At 44.1% G+C, this 21,444-nt stretch overlaps 1 protein-coding gene across 1 annotated transcript in view; it reads right to left on the reverse strand.

The window, feature by feature from the left end:
- BABAM2 (BRISC and BRCA1 A complex member 2) overlaps positions 1-21,444 on the reverse strand; it is a 397,283-nt gene that overhangs the window by 33,730 nt on the left and 342,109 nt on the right. Inside the window, exon 11 of the mRNA XM_077774132.1 lies at positions 757-910. Coding sequence (XP_077630258.1) covers positions 757-910 — 154 coding nt within the window. The remainder of the gene's footprint in view (positions 1-756; positions 911-21,444) is intronic.

A 21,444-nucleotide genomic window follows, 5' to 3' on the forward strand; every position in this document is an offset into this window, starting at 1 on the left:
CTCGAGAATGCTTTCCACAGATAGGTGCATGTGCAGTACTTAAATCTCCAAACTCTAGCTAACTTCAACCTCTATCGAATTTCCACTACTTCCACCCCTATGGACTGTAACAGTTCTAAGCTATTTGTGTAGCCATTTATTCAGCTGAGGAACACACAGGCCCTATTTTGGGCAATGGCTGTCGAGACGCAATGAGGTATATAATCACCTTGTTCCTTCAGAGGCATTACAGTTCCACGTGAAAAACTCAGTACTGGATCCATGTATTCACTACAGAAATCCTATTTGTTTACTGTCAGGTGAAATTTTCCATTAAAAAAAAAAAAGTATGAAAGTAGTTGTTAATATTTTCATCACTGACATCATTTATCTACTACTCTAATTCCTATCTAGTACTTTTTCTCCAATCTAAATAGACAGGGAGATTTCAGAAACATCCTGGAACCCATTGAAAAAAGAAAAACAATCTATCTGATGAGGCTAGATAAGGGGTTGGCAAACTTCTTCTGTAAAGGGCCAAATGGCAAATATTTTTTTCTTCACAACTGATCTGTTGCAATTTCTCACTCTGCCATGTTGGCAAGAAAACAGCCATGCAAAATAAGTAAAGAAATGGGCGTGGCAATGTTTCAATAAAACTTTATTTACAGAAACAGGCACAGGATGGGATTTAGCCTGTAGGCAGTAGTTTGCCAACCCCTGGACTAGATAAACAAACTGCTCCTATTTACAGGAAATAGTAACGGATTCACTTACTTTGCTCTTTTGGCCATCTCGTTTCCATCCCATCTGGGGCTGTATGGGTAATTTTTTTGGGCCTGGGAATAAAGCTGTCCACTGTTGGTAAAGTGATAGACGGACTGGAATGTGAGAGTCGGCTGGTCTCGAGGGAAAAACAGGGGCAGGTCGACTGCAAAGACAAAGGAAAGGAAAAAAGTTATGGTTTCAATGCATGGGTTAAACTTGAATGTTGGGTACAAGACTCTTTCTGAACTACAAACACCGTAGGAGGTTTAGGTAAAACATATGAAGAGAGGGACCAAGAAATACCAAGGTGCCTTCCCTGCCTTCAAGGAGTTTACGATCTAGGCACATGAATGAAAATCACACATAAATAAACTTAACCAATATGAGGCATGACGTGTGGGAGCTGCTATGAAATGGTCACAGGAGCTGGGCACTGCCAACCATGTGAATTCCTCCTATGGCGCTTACCTCGTCCAGTATTCCATGGAGGAGTTAGTGGATTATTTTTTTAAAGTCTCTGTGAAATCATAAACTCTTCAAAGGTTGGGCAGTATCTTCCTCATCTAGAATTTGATGGAGGGGGTGGGACGGAGGCTGTCCTTAAAAAGTGGATTTGGAGTGGGGAGAAGGAGGGGCAGGTGATAATCTTTCTATTTTATAGGATATGGCCACTGGACTACCAGAAAAAATAAAGTTACCACTTTACTTCCAATCAAGCCGTGAATTCTGCTGCTCAGCAGTTTGAAACATTTCCAGATGTGTTACCACATATAGTTCCTACATCAGTGGGGGCTCCTTAATGGAAAGCAACAGGGACTAATCTGAACACTGCTTATGTCTACTGAGTGTTGCCTGATTCCAGTGTTTGCTGCTAACGAGCATTGTGCGCTTTGTCTGTTCATTTTAGGGTCCTTTAACTCCATTTTTAAAAATAAGAGGACTCCTTTTCAGTTTGAGGCAAAGTGACATTATAACCACAGACTGTATCAGCCGCACATTCCTCAAGGCATATAATGTGTATCTGTATGAGTGTTATCACTTCTAGGGCAAAGAACAGACAGGGACATTAACTTATGAAAATACAATACTGAGAAACAATGTATATAGCATTTCCTAGCTTTACAGGGTTCTTTTATATACTTTATCTAATTTGATAGTTATAATTCCATGAAGCAGACATTATCTTTACTACATGCGTTTAGCAGACAAACTTGAGATTCCAAGAGGTTTAACAACTTGCTCGTGCCCCCACTGGGTGGAGGCAGGGCTCAAATCTGGTCCCCTGGTGTAAATCCTGAGCTCTTTCTGCTGGGCCCCACTGCCTCCTGCTCTTAATGATACTGGCGCAAACTGCTCACAACACATTCATTGTGTCGTGGTTACAATTCTCTAAAGTCTCTACAGCGAGGAATGTACGCGATTCATCTTTTTGGCGACGTGAGGCAAAAACGTGAAAAGAAAACACACACTCGGTAGTTACACATCTGTAACCGTGCCGGGGTAGGGTGACATTTGACTTGGGCTAGGCCCTCTAAGCACCCAAAATGGTTTCAGGAAGGGAAAGTCAGGTCTGTAGCAAACTTTTTAAAAAATCCAGAAAACAAGAAACAACAACAAAAAAAACCTGTCCAGTGTTTTAGACCACTGCATATATTTGACTCTGACTCAGGGCTGCAGGGGGTTTCTGCATATGAATCACCATAACCCAAGAAAAGTGGCAAGACTTTGAATGTCCACTCGTTAGTCACATTTTCCATGGGCCTCGGTGTGGTGCCAGCACATGCCTGTTTGTGCCAAAGCAGAGATTTAGTAACATATAGGAAACAATGAAAAATAGGAAAAACTATAACTCAAATTATAAATCATTCGATTCAGAAAGCCCTCTGGAGTCCCTTTACAAAGCAGGATTAGCAACATCTTCAGTCATTCTGAATAAATATTGCTTTCTAAAATTAAGTTTATATCTTTTCTGATTACTCATTTCATCTCCTCTAATTTTAGAAAGCATGCCTATTTACACATAGTTTAATTTGGCTTCCATTGTTTATATTACATACACGTTTCCAAGTATAAAATGAGATTCACATTAACCCCCAAAGCAAGCATCAATAGCCCCGGTGAAAAGCATTTAACATGGGTGAACTTCCCTTTAAAAATGCACTAATTTTGAATAACAGAATTCAATGGCAATAATTTACCAATTTAAAGTAAGTACAGTCAGATTTGGTATCAAAGTAATACAGAGAATACCACAGGCTTTAGGACTGTCAAGCTATCAGCTTTTCTGGGCTTCAGAATACATTACATTTTTTGTTCCTGTTATTTTGTTTGGTAGAAAATGAGTTGCTGGTATTCTGACATGCTGAAAAATGATTTTCCTACCCAGTTCTGAACCATCCACTTTGACCCCCTAAAAGCCCAATTAAGATCAGAAACAATTCAAAATGTGAATGTAAATTTATTTCCCCAGGCAAGTAAACTGTTCTGATTAAAAAAAAAAAAAAAAATTGCCAGCCAGCTATATGCGAAAATGTACTGTGATCCCAGAAAAAAACAACACTGATTGCATGATTATTTCTCTATGGAATTTTTTCTAAAAAAGTATAGTTGAAGCCAATATTAAAATTTAAACACAGTAGCTAGATGATCAGTGAAGCAGGAATGGTCACAGCACTTGAGAAATAAAATTGATAATCCACATGTGAGAAAATAAAATTCACAAAATATAATTATCTTGCTCAATCTGACTAAACTGTACCCTGCTTGTATCGGTCAGGAGTCAATAAAAGGACGGATTCTTTGAAAATGTTCTATGCACAGGAAGGAGTTAATAACTAAAATATTTATGAGAAATACTTTGCATTTTTCTTGTAAGAATGTTTTGAATGGTAGAAATTAGTCAGAATTTTTAAGAAGTTTGTTTTCCTTATCTCCAAATATTTTTGTCACTTAACACTTGCGTATAGGCTAACTCATGATTTTAAAAAAGATTTTATGTTTAAATAAACCTCACACCCAACGAGAGGCTTGAACTCACAACCCTGAGATCAAGAGTCACATGCCCTACTGACTGAGCCAGGCAGGCACCCCTCACTCATGATTTTCTGACACAGAGTAAAAGACTGACTTTTTAAGGCCTTCAAACAGCTAACCTGCTCTGAAGGTACTTCCAGGGCGCTACGCAGTTTGGGCTCATACTAGCTATATCCAAATTGAATATTTTAACCTCTGGCTTCCTTTGAACCCAAAGCACCTACCGGCTCAAGTTTGAGTCCCAGGGCAGAACCACTCCATTTGGTTCAGTTACGCACCATCAGTATTAGTTTGATGATTGCTGCCTATTGCTTTCTTCCCGTATACAGAGACTGGATTTTGGTCACCTCTCTATCCATGGAAGGGATGACCCTCGCTTGTTCAGTATCATTTCAATAATCACCTTCCAGAGCATTACTTTCTTCAAGAACTTGTTGAAACAAGTCACTGCTAAACACTTCCAATTCGGTACAACCTAGGCATTCACAGGGCACCCCCTGACACAGCACAGTAAGGCACCATGAGGCGCTGTACCAGTTGCTTCATGCTGGATCATCGCTGCCATGATGAGCTCCACTGGGCACAGCCCCAGAGCCAGTGGTGCTCTCCGAGCACCCGGCAGCCATGAGGCTTGGAGAGGGAGCTGAATATGCACCAGCAAACTTTGCTGCCTCTCTTCAAACCATGCTGGGGTTCAGATGGGACAGATGCAGTTTCACTTTGTCTAGTAAACAAGGGTAAGTGTCCCCAAATGCTCACACATAAGACGACTTCACTAGAGTTGGATCTAAATTCCTAAGATTCTCTAGAAATCTGTCACTTCTCCAAAGACCTCAATGATGGAAGAATGACCCTGAATGGCCAAAGCGATGCCACACTATGTATATGATCCATAGGACAGCTGCCAGATACTCAGAACATTTCCAGCATAGTTCTAACAAGTTTGACTATATGGCTTTCCAGATAAAAAGTCTAATTATGGCAAGATTAGGACAAGGTATATTAACAGCAAGTAATGATAACTAGCAGTCTGGCACAAAGGAGGGAGAGACAATAATAAACATAAGCGGACTTAGGAAAGCAAAAATAATTCCAGCCCCGGGCCATTCAGTGTAGAACAAAAAGCCAAATCATCCCTCAAGCTATTACCATACTGTAAGTGATATTCACTCCCCATCCTGGTAACCTGGCAGACACTCCCGGGTCCCTACCAACAGCCATTCTCCACGGGCAGAGCCCTCCTCCTATTCCAGAGTCCAGAAGTGCTGGGTATTTGCTCTCTCAGCCTTCCATGAGACCAAGGCGTAGAAATGTGACTCAGTCCTGCCAATGAGACTCGAGGGGAAGTCAGCAAGGGGTCTTCTGAGAAGTATTTTCCTTTCTGAGTAAAGACACGTGTAAGGAGAAGCTTCCATTTCATTCGTGTCTACATCTTATCATGTGAGATCTTGAGGCTTGGATCTGTGCACTCACCTTGTGACCATAAGGGGAAAGTCAGCCTGGCAACACTGAGCTGTTGAATTCATCAGCCCTGGAATGTCCAGCTCTGGATTCCTTGCTATGTGAGACCGTTACAAGTCCTAACTGCTTAAACTTCTTTGAATCAGGTCTCCTCAGACTTGCACTCAAAGGCATCTAAAGAAATGTTATTTCTTGCAGCTTCTGTTCAAGAAGGCAGGCTAATTGAATAACCAAGCATGGTTGAAAACATTCAAGGCACATAAATAGGAAAGTTTTAGTTGTCAGGAAAATTCAGTTATGTGGGACAGTTCAATCCTTGGAAATGCCAAACAAATGAGGGGTTAACCATAATTGCTTCTCTGGAAGTCACATCATCAGATATTTTCATCCTTATTCACAAGTCAGCCATTACTTCATTTCTCCAAACCTTCCCAACGCTGTAGTGCTGTGTTCTTGGGTTAGTAGGGGAGATAGTCATGCCTTGGCTTCCCGGTGGTTACAGTCACGTTTCCATTTTCAGTCCTCAGCAGACTCTCCAGTTCCTAGAAGCTTTATTAGCAGAGTTTTGTTTTGTTTTGTTTGTTTGTTTTTTATTAGCAGAGTTTTAACCCCACGCTGACTTGCTGTAAACTCCCCCTCCAGCGATGACTCCATTTGAGGTCAACTCTTCCTAAAAGCAGTCTGTTCACATCTCATTCTCAGGCTGCCGCCACGGTAAAGCACACTAACCACATAGGGAAGGCTGCCATTTATTAACTGACCACCCCTTACTTATACTCTCTTACTACCTACACACTAAAACCCTGAGACACATGGATTCCAACCACTAGAAAGTGAAACACCACAAATCCAAAGTACTTGCCTCTGAGAAATATAAAAGAAAAGTTTTCCAATTCAGAAGCATCCCCCTACTCAAGGCATTAAAAATCGAATGGTATCTCCTTTTACCATCCTTGCCTTACATTTAACTGACAGGGGGGGCTAAATATCAACCAGATTTTGTTGAACGGCCTTCAAATTTTCATTTGTGAGATTTGATCAGGTAGACAGATTACTTGCGGGGTTTTACTATTACCAAAATAAAGCCTGAAGATGCTTGAATTTTGCTGTAAATTCTAAACATCCTAAGATGGTGGGGGATGGTGTGGTATGGTGGAAAACAGCACAGCCGTTGAAGTCGATAAAAACGGGTTTAATTCCTAGCCCCACCATTTATTAGTGGTGAGGCCATAGGCAAAATATTTTCGCTCTATAAATCCTGATGTTCTCATCTGCAAAATGAGGATACTTCTTAGCTCAGCACTGCTGACAGGACTGGACAAAAACAGAGCAGGTAATAAATAAATATGAATTCCCTTCCCCTTCCTTCTTTGTTCTGTTTTCAATCTGCTTTATACACTGTCCCGTATATGTGAAATTTCTAACTGTAGCAAAAATGTTCACAGTGCTTAAGCTTTAACTATTTTGATGGGACTTTCTAAACTTTCTATGTGCCTTCAAATCTCAGTATATAGTATACTGGAAATTGTTTCGCCTTTTCTTGATGACAGAAAACACAAAAAAACCATTACACATGACGGCCTTCAGTGTTAAGAAAGACTTAGCTTGCCCTTTCCCAGTGCCTCCTACATAAGGGCCACGCCTCCTAAACTGTCCACTGGTAAGAGGTGATGTGCTCTTAAAGCAGCACACTGAGGGCCCCAGGACTACTGGGCTATGACATGCTGTTTGCCTCTTGATGACAAACTTTCTCTACTTTGTTTCCTTTTTCCTCCTTTGCCACTTCTCATCAAGGCCAACTCTTAATGCCCTCTCTTTCTTCTCTCTTCTTTTTGTCTACTTCATTCCACATGTGTGTCAGCCTCTGAAAAGTCGGGTCCAGCCGACTATCCGTCTTGAGACCAGAACTCGGGGCAGGGGCTGCACTAACGGGAGGCGATGTGGTGTGGAGCCCCAGGGTGCCTTCCTCCAGCACTGCTCCGTGAGCAACTCCTCCTCCTTTTATTTCTGTGTGTCTGTTTCCCTCCAGGTTTACAGCGGTCCCGGATAGCTGGAGTTACAGGAAACCTGGTCTCCGCTTATATTTTGTTTAGAATTTGCTTTTGAGGTACTTTATAGATACAGATGAATCATTCCAACACCCAGTGAGACAGTCACATAAAACTGTTAAGAACCTCAAGATGAAAGGGATGTCATAGCACTGGCCGTTGAAGAGCCGGGCTCTCTCACCTGCCCACACAGACGAGCCCAGACGGAAGAGAGTAGGCTTCTCCTCCAATGAGATCAGAGGTTTGGAAATGGAAGTCAGCATCGGTGTCGCCATGGAATCAACAGTGTGCAGCTACGTGAGCCCTACCTCAGACCTCTCATTTTCGAAAATGCACCTTACATGATTCTGATAGGTCCCCCCAGGACGGAATCGCTCAGACTGTGAGCTCCTGATCCCTGATGCGGGCCAGGGATTAGTTAGCTCAGCATTCCTAGTATTTGGAATAGTTTGTGACACAGGAGAGACTCTTAGTAGATGCTTGTTGAACTAAAGGAAGGGGGCATGTGAGGGAGCTGCAAAATAAAACCTCAAGGAGATCCCATTTCATACCCATTAGATGGATGAAAATTTTAAAACCCAGCAATGCTCAAGTGTTGTCAGGGTGGGGGGAATTCTCATTCACTGATGAGAATGTAAATTTCTATAATTTCTCGTACAATCAAAGTGAAGATGTACATACCTCAAAACTCAGCAATTCCACTCCTCAAATACTACTATCACATGTGCATAAGAAGGCACATTAGGAGAAAGTCTGCAATAGCATTCTTTGTGATAACAAAAACTGGAAACATCTGAAGTGTCCACCAACATAAGATTAGATCGACACATTATTGTATATTCTTCAATGGAATATGCTCTAGCATTTATATTCAATTCAAAAAAGTATTTCCTTGGGGGCGCCTGGGTGGCTTCAGCATCTGACTTCGGCTCAGGTCATGATCTCGCGGTTTGTAAGTTTGAGCCCTGCGTCCGGCTCTGTGCTGACCAAGCTCAGAGCCTGGAGCCTGCTTCGGAGTCTGCATCTCCCTCTCTCTCTGCCCCTCCCTGCTTGCACTCTGTCTCTGTTTGTCTCTCTCTGTCTCTCTTTCTCTCTCTCTCAGAAATGAACATTAAAAAAACAAAAGCATTTCCTCAGGCCTGGCTCCTTGTTTGATCCCTCAAGTAGCTCTTGCTTCTGTGACATTGTCCAAGTCCCACCTTCTTGCAGGAAGCCCTTCTTGCCTACTCCATCCCTCAGTGATTTCTCCATCCTCCATGGCCATGTAATCCAGTTGTAGCTGGATTGTTAATAATTCAGTGTACTTGTTATTTAATATCCTCCACATGTGTAACACTGGGCTGGACACAATAGTTAGTTGATATATAACCAGTGACTGGCATAGATCATAAAAGTGAGGAAATGTTGATTGCACTAGATGTATAAAAAGGGAACATGTTTTTATGAGATGCAGAAAGAAATCAAGCAGCAAAGAACACCAAAAGTAGCATTTAATACTGCTTTAACTTTTTTTTCAAATTTTTAAAATGTTTATTTAATTTTGAGAGAGAGAGAGAAGAGGGGAGGGGCCGGGGGGAGGGTGCGGCACAGAGTATGTGAAGCAGGCTCTGCGCTGATAGCAGGGAGCCTGATGTGGGGCTTAAACTCAAGAACTGCAACTGAGCCACCCAGGCGTCCCTATTTTAACTTCTATTTTTAAAAGAACTTAGTCACAATAAATAAATTCCTGGCCTGGGAGGATTAAAAATGAAACCTGGCTAACTTAGGGAAGAATATGATGAAAAGAATCCTTAAATAAGTTAAAATGTATTCAAATACAAAGGTGCTGGCACTTAAAACCTAAGCAACGTCTTTAAAGATATTTTAATTTTAAAGAATTTTAATTTTAAAATTAATTTAAAATTAATTAATTTTAAAGAAATTTTTAAACTTTTTAATGTTTATTTTTGAGAGAGAGAGAGAGAGTGCGTGTGCAAGAGAGGGAGGGTCAGAGAGAGAGGGAGACACAGAATCCTGATGCCGGGCTTGAATTCATAAACCGTGAGCATGACTGAGCTGAAGTTGGACGCTTAACTGACTGAGCCACCCAGGCACCCCTGTAAGGTTTTAATTTTAAAAACTCATGGACAATGTACCAAATGTAGATGATTAGAAGAAAAAGGATACGTTTAAAATAGTTAAAGTAGAGGGATAACACTGGTCAGTTTGAATTCCAGTCTGGAAAAATCGGAACGTGATGCCAGGTACGAATCTTCAAGTACTGTGACTGCACCACAGCGGATGACTCACACAGTCTTCTGGGGGTAAAAGTCTGAAGCTAATCTCATGTTATTTTATTATTTTTTTAAAGTTTATTTTGAGAGAGAGAAAGCGAGAGACAGTACGGGGGAAGGGCAGAGAGAGAGGGAGAATCCCAAGCAGGCTAGGCGCTGTGAGCACGGAGCCCAACCCAGGGCTCAAACCCAGGAACCGTGAGATCATGACCTGAACCAAAATCAAGCGTCAGATGCTCAAATGACTGAGTCACCCACGCGCCCCTAATCTCGTTTTATTAAAGGATCTAGTTCAATGAGCTTTATACTCTAGAGAAAACAGCAACAAATAAAATGTGACCGGCATTTCTGGAGCATCTGCTGTGTGCTGCCTCTGGGAGGCCATGGTGACCAAAGCTGGGTCCTCCTTGGACAGCGGCAGCATGTGCTTGACTCTCACTGTTCTTGGGAAGGGAGATGGTGATGGGGGCTATTCACCATGGGGTATGTGGTGGAAAGAGAATCTCTATTCCAGAAGGCTTATTAGATGGGGAGGGCCTCAAAAGACAAGTGGGATTCTGACAGGCATGGGGATTCTGACTGGGAGGGGGAAGTGAGGGGATTCCAGGCAGAGGGAACAGTGTTGAGCAGTCAGAACACAGAAGAGTGAGGGAATGAGGGGTGCTCAGGGTAAAGGAAGACAGGTCTGGAGAATAGCACGCTGGTGCAGAGGGGCTGTGGATCAAGACAGCAAACTGTGGAGAGTTGTGAATACAAAGCAAAGAAGTGTGGACACTTTTCTATGATCAGTGTTAGCCTTGAGCATTCCTAGGGGAAATATCCCATGCCATCCATTCCAGTGGGTCAGAAGTTTTCCTATAACTTAAATACCCCCAGCATAGGGGCACCTGGGAGGCTCAGTTGGTTAGGCACTCGACTTTGCCTTGGGTCATGATTTGATGGTTCGTGAGTTCAAGCCCCATGTCAGGCTCCATGCTGACAGCTCAGAGCCTGGAGCCTGCTTCGAATTCTGTGCCTCCTTCTTTCTCTGCCCTCCCCTGCTCACACTCTGTCTCTCTCTCAAAAATAAATATTTAAAAAAAAAATAAATACCCCCAGCATAGTATGAATCCTCCAGAATGGAGAGTATAATACACAAATCAATAATAATTTTTTTTTATTACTAGAAGAGAGTGTCCATGCACTCCTCAGCATGGGGATAGATTCCTCTCTATAAAACCTCTCTTGAGACTTACTTGTGTATCCCTTATAGTCACAGGAGGCTCTGAAGGAAAAGCCTGAGGGCGATGGGCTGTTGGCCATTTATGGGAGTCCTCCATTTTCTCTCAAACAATCCTGACCTCCTATATGGACAATCCATACAGGAGGGCCTGAGATTTGGGACTGGATTTAAGATTGGGATGGGAATAGTTTAAGTCAAATATCTGACAGTGCTTGGAAACCACGCCCCTCAAGAGTGACTGTGCTTCCTCGTAAGAGGGGGGTAGCTCAGGCCGCCATGTCATTCTGCTCTACAGAAACCTCCACTAGCCTATTTCCATTTGTGTATTGCACTTTCCAAGCATTCTCCACTACAGATTTATATTGTGCTAGGATGTTAGCATTACGGGAAAACGTCTGACCCACTAGATTTGGTGCTATGGGGTATTTTTCATGGAAATGTTTGAACACAAGCCACTGGATTCTTTGGTTGTTTTAGGGTCAGCTCTGTCTGGTGAGATGAACAGGAAATAGTTTGTCTAGGTGAAGTTGAACGTTCAGGTGAAGCAGGCACCTGCTCTGTACACGGCAAACTAGGCTCCACTTAGTAGCTGTACAATTTTGGCATATTAACTGGTCCCTCTGAGCCTCTCTCCTTACCCACCAAACAAGAAAAACTCTAACCTCTGGGTTGGAAATAAAGCATGCAGTACAGTAGCTGGCACCTAGGTCGTTTCTGATAAACACTACAGGCTGGAGCCTAAAAGGAACCAAGAAGAGGATGAGGCACTGGAGAGTATATGATCTTTGGAATGTGACAGATCTGGGCTTGATTTCTACTTTCCCAGTTGCCACATGGGTGACCTCAGGCAATTTTCTGAACCCCCTGAGCCTACGTTTCCTAATCTTTAAAATGGGATAATACCTACCTTGCAAGGCTTTTGAGTGGTTTACATGATATAATGAATATATACAGAATGCTTGCCACATAGAAGACATCCATAAATGAGACCTATGATTACTCACTTTTTCCTTAGAAGCAATTAAAAAAACACAAACAAGCCTGAGTCTATATAATTTCTTTTTCCAACTGGACTTTCAGCTGAGAAAATATGACCCACAGATTAAAAGCAGCCAAGTTCTTTCAGGTAAGCTTCCAACTTAGTTCTGCCCCTATTTCTATTTGAGGCAAATTTGGGAGTCCTTAGGAACTCTTCACTTTGAATTCCACAATCTCCTTCCTTTCACATAAAAAAAAAAAAAAAAATCTGGAGACTCTAAGGTCAAACGGGGTTTTGTAGCAAAAGTTGACCGCGGACCAGAGAACAGCTGAAGAGGGAAGAAGCCTGGAGAAAACTTGGCCAGACGGTTTTCTTTTGTGTTTGGATACTGTGATACTCTTTATTCTCATAGGTGTTTCCTGTAAGTTAAAGGCTTTTTTTCTTTCTTTTTTTCTTATTTTTGCTAAACTATTTATTCGTGAGTGGTTTTGCTCTTTGGAGAAAAGAGAGAGAGAGAGAGACCAGAAATACAATCAGTCTTCATAAATTTAGAGATTACTATTTGGTCTGTGAATTTCCATGTCTTTGTTCAGTGGTTACCATTTTGGGGACTGCGCCTAGGTCGTTATTTCTTCTGTGAGAATTGGTGGGGGAGACGGTTGGGGAACGGAAACAAATTCTTCCTTGACAGCAGCTCTCATTAGGAACTTCATCTGAGAAGAAGGTATGAGCACCACCAACTAAAATGATGTTTTTAAATGGTCATATTCTCCTGTCTAATGAACTCAAAGAGAGTGACTGTGTGAACAGAGGTGATCATCTGGAGGAAAGACCTCAAGTGAGTTGCTTGGCCTGTACGGTCAAATTGAAAGGAATTCGGTAATTTTCAAGTAAAGGTACTGGAGCGGTGTTACCTGAGACAAGCATATTCACACTCAAACTGAGGGTTTATTCTTGGAGGCTCCAAAACTCTTCTTTTTTACCGATTTGACAGAAATCTTTCTAAAGTAGACTTCACATTTATTTCTCTCATATCTCTTTCTAAGTGACTCAAAGTGAAAATTACAAATATTAACTCTTAGAGTGGACTGTATATACCGCCATGGCATCAGGCGCGGGCACGCCAGCCCCTACTCTAATCGTCTGGTATCTGCTGTCTGCATTTCTTGGTTCCCGCCACCCCTACCTCCCAGCTCGGGCTATCTGATTGGTACATGTATATGCTACTGACCATCTATGGGCAGTAGGCTGCTAGGGACTTGGGAATGACCACGCCAGCTCATTAAAAGGGATAAGAGCCAGGCTCTTTGTGAGTAAAATACACAGACTTTGTGACCCCTCTTTAGCCAACTCCCTTCCTCTCAGCTATGTTTTGACAGGTGTGCTCACAGGGTAGAGCTGAGCTGAAGAGAGGTGATATATTTACTCTGAAACCTCCGTGTCTTGTCAAATAGAGGACACAGTCGTTAAACAACAGTACAGACAAGGGTCTTGGAAATCATCTACACAGGTGGTAAGTGAGCAGCCTGTGGTGCAGAGGGGTGAACTGCTGGAGCAGCGCACGGAGGATGGACCCCACATTGGACCCCACATCCAGCGAGTCACGCTGTACCATGTGTGCCACTCATAGCCTGGCAAATCTCCCGGCAGGAGTCAAGTGACTACAGCTACCACAGGGGCTTTTACAATAGTTAAGACTGGGTTCTTCATTACCCCAGCTTGGAAAAATCTCTTGCTACAGACAACAGTTAGGCGTAGGCAGTTTTTTGTTTTTGTGGTGGTTTTTTGTTTTGTGTCTCATTCTAATAAATATATATATTAAAATTTTTTAATGTTTATTTTTGAGAGAGAGAGAGAGTGAGAGTGGGAGAGGGGCAGAGACAGAGGGAGACATAGAACTCGAAGCAGGCTCCAGGCTCTGATCTGTCAGCACAGAACTCGACGTGGAGCTCGAACCCACAAACAGTGAGATCATAACTTGAACAGAAGTCGGATGCTTAACCGACTGAGCCACCCTAGGTGCCCCTAAATCTACATTTATGCTAAGAAACAGGAAGGAAATCAACATTTATTGAATGTCTACAATGTGCTGGGTACTTTGTGCCACATGATTCTCTCTTGCCCCTAGTCCCTACGGAGCAGGCCTGTCCCTGGGCAAGCCCGAGAACTTATTTGCAGCCATGAAGAAGACGGGCTGCTCCCAGCCCGTCCGGGTCTGGAGTCCATGTTCCTTCCACTGCAAGGGCTACAAATTATATTTACTGCTGTTTCTGAAATTCTGGAAGGAGTTTCTCCTCAGGGGCATTATGGCTCATCTGCCACCTCAGCCAGGGGCTGCTATGGGCAAACAAGCTCTCCAGCCAGTGATCAAGAAAGTGTGCAAGAAAGGGAGAAGAGAGCCTGGCAGCATGCACAGTTACTCCAGACCTGGAGGAGGAGGAGGAGGCATGTGTCTTTCAGATCTTAAAAGTTATGCTCAAGGGTACAATGATCTCAGACTTTCACGGATTTTTATTTTTGATGTTCCAATTTCCTTGTTTTCTTCCTTTTGATTGGGAAAGTATTTTATGTTCATATCTATGGGGTTTTAATGGCACTTGACATTGTTACTTATTTCTGTTCTTCTCCCACGGTTTCCATAACACTGTATTGATCTGCTACTTCCTTTCCTTTTAAAATGTTTACTGCCTTTTCTCTATCTGCTTAATAGCCCCTCATTCCCAAAGTTCAACTGAGGGGCTTGTTAACCCTGAAGGCGTGGCCCTCAGTTTTCCGCCTTTAGAAAGTTCCAGAAAAGTCTCATCTACCCATACCCTCTGATGACTTCAAAGTCTCCATATCCTTCCTTGACAGCTCACTGCATTTCAGTCTGATAATTCCTGACGCCTGCTGAATGTCGTAACAGAAGTTTTATGGCTTAAATATGTTTTCACATACACCGTCTCACGTGTACTTTTCAAGCTGGGCATATAACTCCTTTTATAGGTCAGAACGTGGCCACGCAGAAACAGAGAGCTGTCTGGGAAGTTTAGAATTACAGTTATAGGACAGAGCTGGACCTCAAATATGGGCCTTCAGATTTTGAACCCAGTGGTCCTGAAGCCATCAGGATGTTCTGCTATCCACGGGGGAAGAATCATACCGCACGTCTGAAAAGAAAGCCCCTGCCTACTCCCCATTCACTCACATCCAGGCTGGGTCTAATATTCTGCCAATATCCCGTCACCCGAGACTCTTTATTCTGTTCCCATGTCTGGAGAGCCTCGCTGTGGACAGCGTATCATGTAGAGGACTGTGCACAATGCGTTGTGCTATCAGAGGGGCGGGGTGGGGAGGCCATGTCTACTCCCACCGTGGATAAACACAAGTGGGGATATACGTATATTAAAAAACAGCACCCTACTTTACACAGCTGAATACACTTTGTATTGAGCCTGCCACGCCCACCATTTTAGGTCTGCTGCAAATACTAATCATTCACACCTAAAGTAACTCAATATGCTTTCTCTGCCTCAGGAACTGCTTTTCTGCCTGTCCTACGCTGCGACGCCAGCTTAATTACCCTAATTCCACCCCTTGTTCTAGTCCATGGGGACAAGCCAAGGTCTCTTGGATAAAAACAGAATTTTTTTTTCTTTTTCTTTTTTCTTTTTTTCATTTTCTTTTTTTAAATTTTTTCCCCTAATAGTTTATTGTCAAATTAGTTTCCACATATCACTCAGTGCTCATCCCCACAAGTGTCCTCCTCCATGCCCATCCCCCCTCCCCCCCACATCCATCAGTCCTCAGTTTTTGTCAGCATTCAAGAGTCTCTCATGGTTTGCCTCTCTCCCTTTCCCCCACCATTTCCGCCCTTCTTCTCCCCCTTGTTCCTCCGTCAAGTTCCTCCTAATCCTCCTATACGTGCAAACATATGGTATTTGTCCTTCTCTGCCTGACTTATTTCGCTCAGCATAACACCCTCAAGGTCTATCCATGTTGCTACACATGGCCAGATTTCATTGTTTCTCATTGCCATGTAGTATTCCATGGTATAGATAAACCACATCTTCTTGATCCATTCGTCTGTTGATGGACACTTAGGCTCTTTCCATGTTTTAGCTATTGTGGAGAGTGCTGCTATGAACATTGGGGTACATGTGCTCCTATGCCTCAGCATTTCTGTATCCCTTGGGTAAATTCCTAGCAGTGCTATTGCTGGGTCATAGGGGAGTTCTATTGTTAGTTTCCTGAGGAACCTCCACACTGTTTTCCAGAGGGGCTGTACCAAAAAACAGAATTTTTGAATGCTACCGAGGGCAGCTCAGATGAGGCCTATCTAGCTTTTCCTGCTAAAGAAGGGGTGGTCCAGCCAGCAGCTTCTGGTTAAAACACTGAGACTTGAACATAAAAGGTGAAGTTCATATACACAGAGCATTTAAGGACAGATGAAAAGAATCAGATAGGAATAAAAAAGAGAGGGAAGTTCCAAAGAGCTTTAGAATAAAGTACCTTAAATCTGGTCACACCTCAGCAGAGCCTGACTTGGGCTCAATATTTAACCCCTTCTAATTTAGCCTGCCTGCTGTGCTTACAATAAAATAGCTATTCTTAGCTGCTCCCCTCTTATTCATGACCCCTTACCAATACTCTGTGTCATGGAAAATGCTCTGTTCCTATAAGCCAAATGGTTCACTTGAGGGGTATCATTAATTGGCTCCACGGAAAAACAGGTTTGGTTTTTTAAATGTTCAACTTACTAAGTTATCACTCAACCAACCTTAGCTCTGGAAAAATGAAATGGAAGTCTGCGAAGGAGCAGGCACCAATATGGCCTCGGAGGAGAGGTGTGGGAATCCCAGGTCTAGAGGAATGCTGTGACAAGTGGTTGTCATATCTCATGTGTGTGTGTGTGCGCACACGCACACACACACTGCTAAGTTTACACCTTTATGTATATATGTGTGTATTTGGTTTAAGCAGCAGGGCGATTCAAGACTTGTACAAAAAGAGGAGAGAGCTGCTTGTCTGAATCTCAGAGACAGTGACCATGAGCATTCCTGACTCTAGGACTGGTCCTGGCCAGGGAGAGTTAAGGCATCTTTTAGCAGAGTACTGCCTATGGTGTTTTTATGATTTAAAAAATTGGGGCGCCTGGGTGGCTGAGTCGGTTGAGCGTCTGACTTCGGCTCAGGTCATCATCTCATGGTTCGTGGGTTTGAGCCCCGTGTCGGGCTCTGTACTGACAGCCAGCTCAGAGCCTGGAACCTGTTTCAGATTCTGTGTCTCCCTCTTTCTCTGACCCTCCCCTGCTCTCTTTCTCTTTCTCTCTCTCAGATAAATAAAACATTAAAAAAAAATTTTTTTTAAATCAGTTATGATTTGGTAAGAGAACAGGACCAAATGCATTATTATTAGTCAGATAAGGAAAGAGTATGTGAGTTTGAACACTGACTTATCAAGCCTCTGAGGTGCCCTGACTAATTCCTGTGCTAAGGGAAGGGGATTTCGAGGCCCTTCCCTCTGCCCTAGAAAGTGCATCAGTGGGAAAGGTCAGTAAACCAAGTATCACGATACAGAGTGAGAAGTCTGAAGGAGGAGGTTGCCTTACATGGTCTGGGGTTCAGATGAAGAGACTCTAGACTGACTATCTGCTACTCAGGCTTTGTTTTCTTTTTGTCTCAAAACGTGCCATCTTACTTTAGCAGATAAGAAAAAGTAGATCATGAGATCGATGGCTTTGCTTTGCTGACATGCATCCCTGCTGAATTGTCCGGAGGATTCTGGTGGACTAAACCTTAGGTCCAAGGACAACTTGACTTTGCCTCCCAAGCTGCCCGTTCACCTGGCCGTGGCAGAGAAAGCAAGGTGCAAACCCCACAGTGGCTCTGAGGGGCCACTCGGGCGGGAGAGTGAGTGGCCCCAGCTCAGTGTATTACTCTTGTCTCTATACTTTGCTCATGAGGGGTCGGACTCTATGGCCAAGAAATACCGTGGTTAAACAGGCCGTGCTGGTCAGGACCTGCGGGACCAGAGCAGGGTGACAGGCCACGGGGCCTAATCTGAAGAGCGGGTGTTTCTGCATCAGGGCTCAGGCTGAGGTAGGAACACTATAGAGGATTCCTGTGCTGCGCAAATTTGCTGAGATGAATGACCCGTTTTATTTTGTTTTCATTTCCAGTACGTCGCTGATAAAATAAAACTGAGTAACTGAAAAAACAATGATGTGTTGGGATGTCACAGCAATGTCAAGCTGCTGTACAAGTTTGTAAACGTTTCCTCTCAATTTCTCTGTGTCTCTTTGCAGTCAGGTCAAAAGAGACAGTCCACAGCCCACACTTTGAGCCTCTGGAGGTCTCGTGGCACACGTGTGCTATCTGCCCATGGGGCAAGCTGGCCACCAGGCTAACCGTGGCTCCCTGAGGGGCTGTCCGAACAGTGACGAGTTGTCTACCACACCTTTCCGTGCAGCTGGAGCTGGCCCTGTGCAGACCTTAGATACCTCTTTTCTCCTCTCTAGCTGACCAGTCCCTTTCAGTGAGGCTCATCTTCTGTTAAAAAAACACCTGTCCTCATGACTCTGCCTAATGCCCTCTGTCACCTCTTAGGACAAACAGTGTGTACCACACCTTCTGCTTCTGCTGCAGGAGTCACCTTCTCACTTCCTCTCAGAACGTTACTGCCACCTCCTATCTCAAGTGAAACCTGGCTTTCTCTCATGGCCACCGCCTGAGTAGAAGCCACTTGTTTTCCCAGACCTGCCTATACCCTCAAGCCTCACATCTGAGAAAAGCATCCCCATTCGAAGCTCCTACCATTTGGCTGCATGGCCTATGTCGATCCCCTTTGCTATCACCTACTCAGGCTCCTGGTTATATATAAACGCTCTTGAGAACATCTACTCCTGCTCCAGGACTCCTCTCCATTCTGACCTCCGTAATCACGCAGTGTAACTTCATCATGTACAAGGAGGGGCAACCCACCCAGCACCCACTTCCCTGGCGCCACACCCTGAAGCTTCTCATCATCTATTTGTGCTCTAGTCACAAAATTGTAACTTCTGAAACCCTCGTCTCTGACCCAATTTAAAAACGTATTGATTCAGAGACAGCTGTGTGCTGATTAGAGGCCAGGTATTGTCAGGCACTAGTTATAGAGAGATCAGTGAAACACCTCTAGGTTTGCCTTCGCTGGCTCTGATGGCTAAGCGACAACTTCCCACCTCTTCAAAAACTCTAATCCCTGACACCTTCACTCGGGAGACAAGCTGGCTTCCAACTACTTAGAGACAATGGACACTCAGGGGTAAATATCTCCATTTCTGGCCCTTCCTCCCTTCCCACACCTCTTATTTGGCAATATCTGTCTGCAGCCCTTTCCTCCCGTCTCAGAGAAGGCGAGTTCCTTCTTGCGCAAAGCTGATTCCTTGACTGTGTCCCACGCTCCATACCCTTAAGCCGCATCTGGGGTTTCACTCTGCCAACTCTCTCTTCTCTCTAAATTTCAACCTCTTCCGCTGGTTCTATCTCATCATGCTGAAGAATCCCTTATCTCGCAAAGCACCCCTTTGACCACCACCCCGGCCACCTACTTCCCATTTGCTCTTCTCTATTTTTCCAAACCCTGTAAGAGGACTGGTTCAACTTCTTCATTGTCGATGAATCCCCTAACCCACTGACACCCGGCCTCCGCCTACACTAATGTGGGGATGCTTCCTTCCCACTCGAACACGGTGCACCGGGACCTTAATCACCAAAGCAAATGCTTCTCATCCTTGGCTCACCTGCCACCCCGGCTTCCTTCCCTGTGCCCCTCTCACCCAGTCCTCACCCTCCCTCCCTGCTGCTCGTCGGCCTCCACCGGGTCCTCCCTCATTACAGACGCAGGCTGTAGCGGCCCACACGCCTGCTCTGCCAGGGTGGCTCTTCTCAATTTCAGCCTCACATTTTTGGCTACCTATTGAATATGTCCACCTGCTTATCCCATAAACACCTTAAACTCAATATTTTCAAACTCACCGTCTTTTCCCTTACATTCTGCTCCTCTCCTCACATGTCTGCTCAGCTAGCCTAGCCAGGAATCCCAATTCCTCCTCCCTCCCTCCCTAAGTCTGCGTGTTCACCGAGGCCTGCTGATCCCACCTCTGAAGTCGTTCCGGGACCTGGCCTTCCTCTCCTTCCTGCCTCCTTCTGTTCTAGTACCTCACAGTCCCCTGTCTGGTCATTCCCAATGGTTTTGCTCTCCCCGGGCTTTCTCCCACTTGGATTCATCCTCCCCTCTGCCATCAGACCTGTAACGTCACCGAGATAACGGCACGTATTGAAAATCCAGTAAGAGGAGACACTTTGAACTCCTCACACACAAAGCCCTTCATAACCAGGCACATTCTTTCCCACCTCATCTCCTACTACTCCCTTGACTCAGGCTCCCTACAGCGACTTTATGATTATCCCCTGTCTTCTGAGTGCCCCATCAGCGCATGAGCACACTGTCCTGTCTGAGATCTCTCTTCCTCGTTAGCAAATTCCTACTAGCACTTACAGACCCAGCTCCAGGACATTTCTGTAAAGCCCTACGGAAGGGCATCATACATCTGTATTACACTGTTTCCATACAGTCATTGGAGTCACGTATTTGCATGCCTGCCTCCCTGACCTGACTGCAAACTCTTCAGTGCACCTACCCGTTTATGTGACGACGGGGCCTAACACAGGAGTTGGTCCATAGTAGATACTCAAATGTTTGCTGACTTGACTGGAGTGTACGCAAGGCTTTTCTCTTTGACAACAGAACAAAGTTTTTAACCTCTGCATGCCCGGATGTTCTTAGTAATCGTGCTACATATACAGCAGGCGAGGAATGAAGACAGATATCGAGGTAAACGCCAGTTGACCGTAGTAGTTAAAAGCGATGGTTATTGAGCTGGCGTGGGGCAGAGTACTTTTGCTTTTCATTATAGGTCTTGCCGGAGTATTTGCTTTTGTAACCATGTTCATGTTTCTTTGGTAAAAATAATAAATGTAAGACGCTTTGTTGGTCATGAATAATCTATTGATATGTCTATACGCTGCAAACTGGACTTTCTGTCTATTTGAAAGGACAGGTCATGCTCTGAGGGCTTAACTCCAATCGGGCTGCACAGTCAGTGTGTACCAGCTACTGGGGGTACGCCTGGTGGGAGGGAGCACCTGCTGGGCACCTGGCCAGCAAAGCCCTGCGCCGAGAACAGTGAGGCAGCCCTGTAGAGAGAGCCGGGCGTTTGCTTCGACAAATGTGTCTACATACAGAGATAATTTTTATCAACGTGTACACACACACGTGTATGCTATTAAAAAAACAAAACCAAACCCTAAGAATGTACTTCAAGAAAATGTGATTTTATTTCTTCTAATCCCTGACGTCGGCACAGTGTGGACAGGAACAAGCCTGTGAAAGTTCTGCCAGTTCATAAAAACCAGATTTTTAATACGGTAGGCTAAAGATATCACACACACGTGTGCACACACGCGCGTGCGTGCACACACACCCACACCCACACCCACACAATTTGGTTAAAGAAGTGGGCCCGAATGCCAGACATGATACTGCAGAAAGGAGGAGGCTGAGATTTCTACTGAGGACAGTCGTGTGCCAGAGTCAGGGACCCAAACATCTAGAAGGTACACAGTAATGGACAGCAACAGACTGAATGGGCATATTAGC

This window comes from Crocuta crocuta, unplaced genomic scaffold (assembly GCF_008692635.1).
Source record: "Crocuta crocuta isolate KB4526 unplaced genomic scaffold, BGI_CrCroc_1.0 scaffold246, whole genome shotgun sequence".
Lineage (NCBI taxonomy): Eukaryota > Metazoa > Chordata > Mammalia > Carnivora > Hyaenidae > Crocuta > Crocuta crocuta.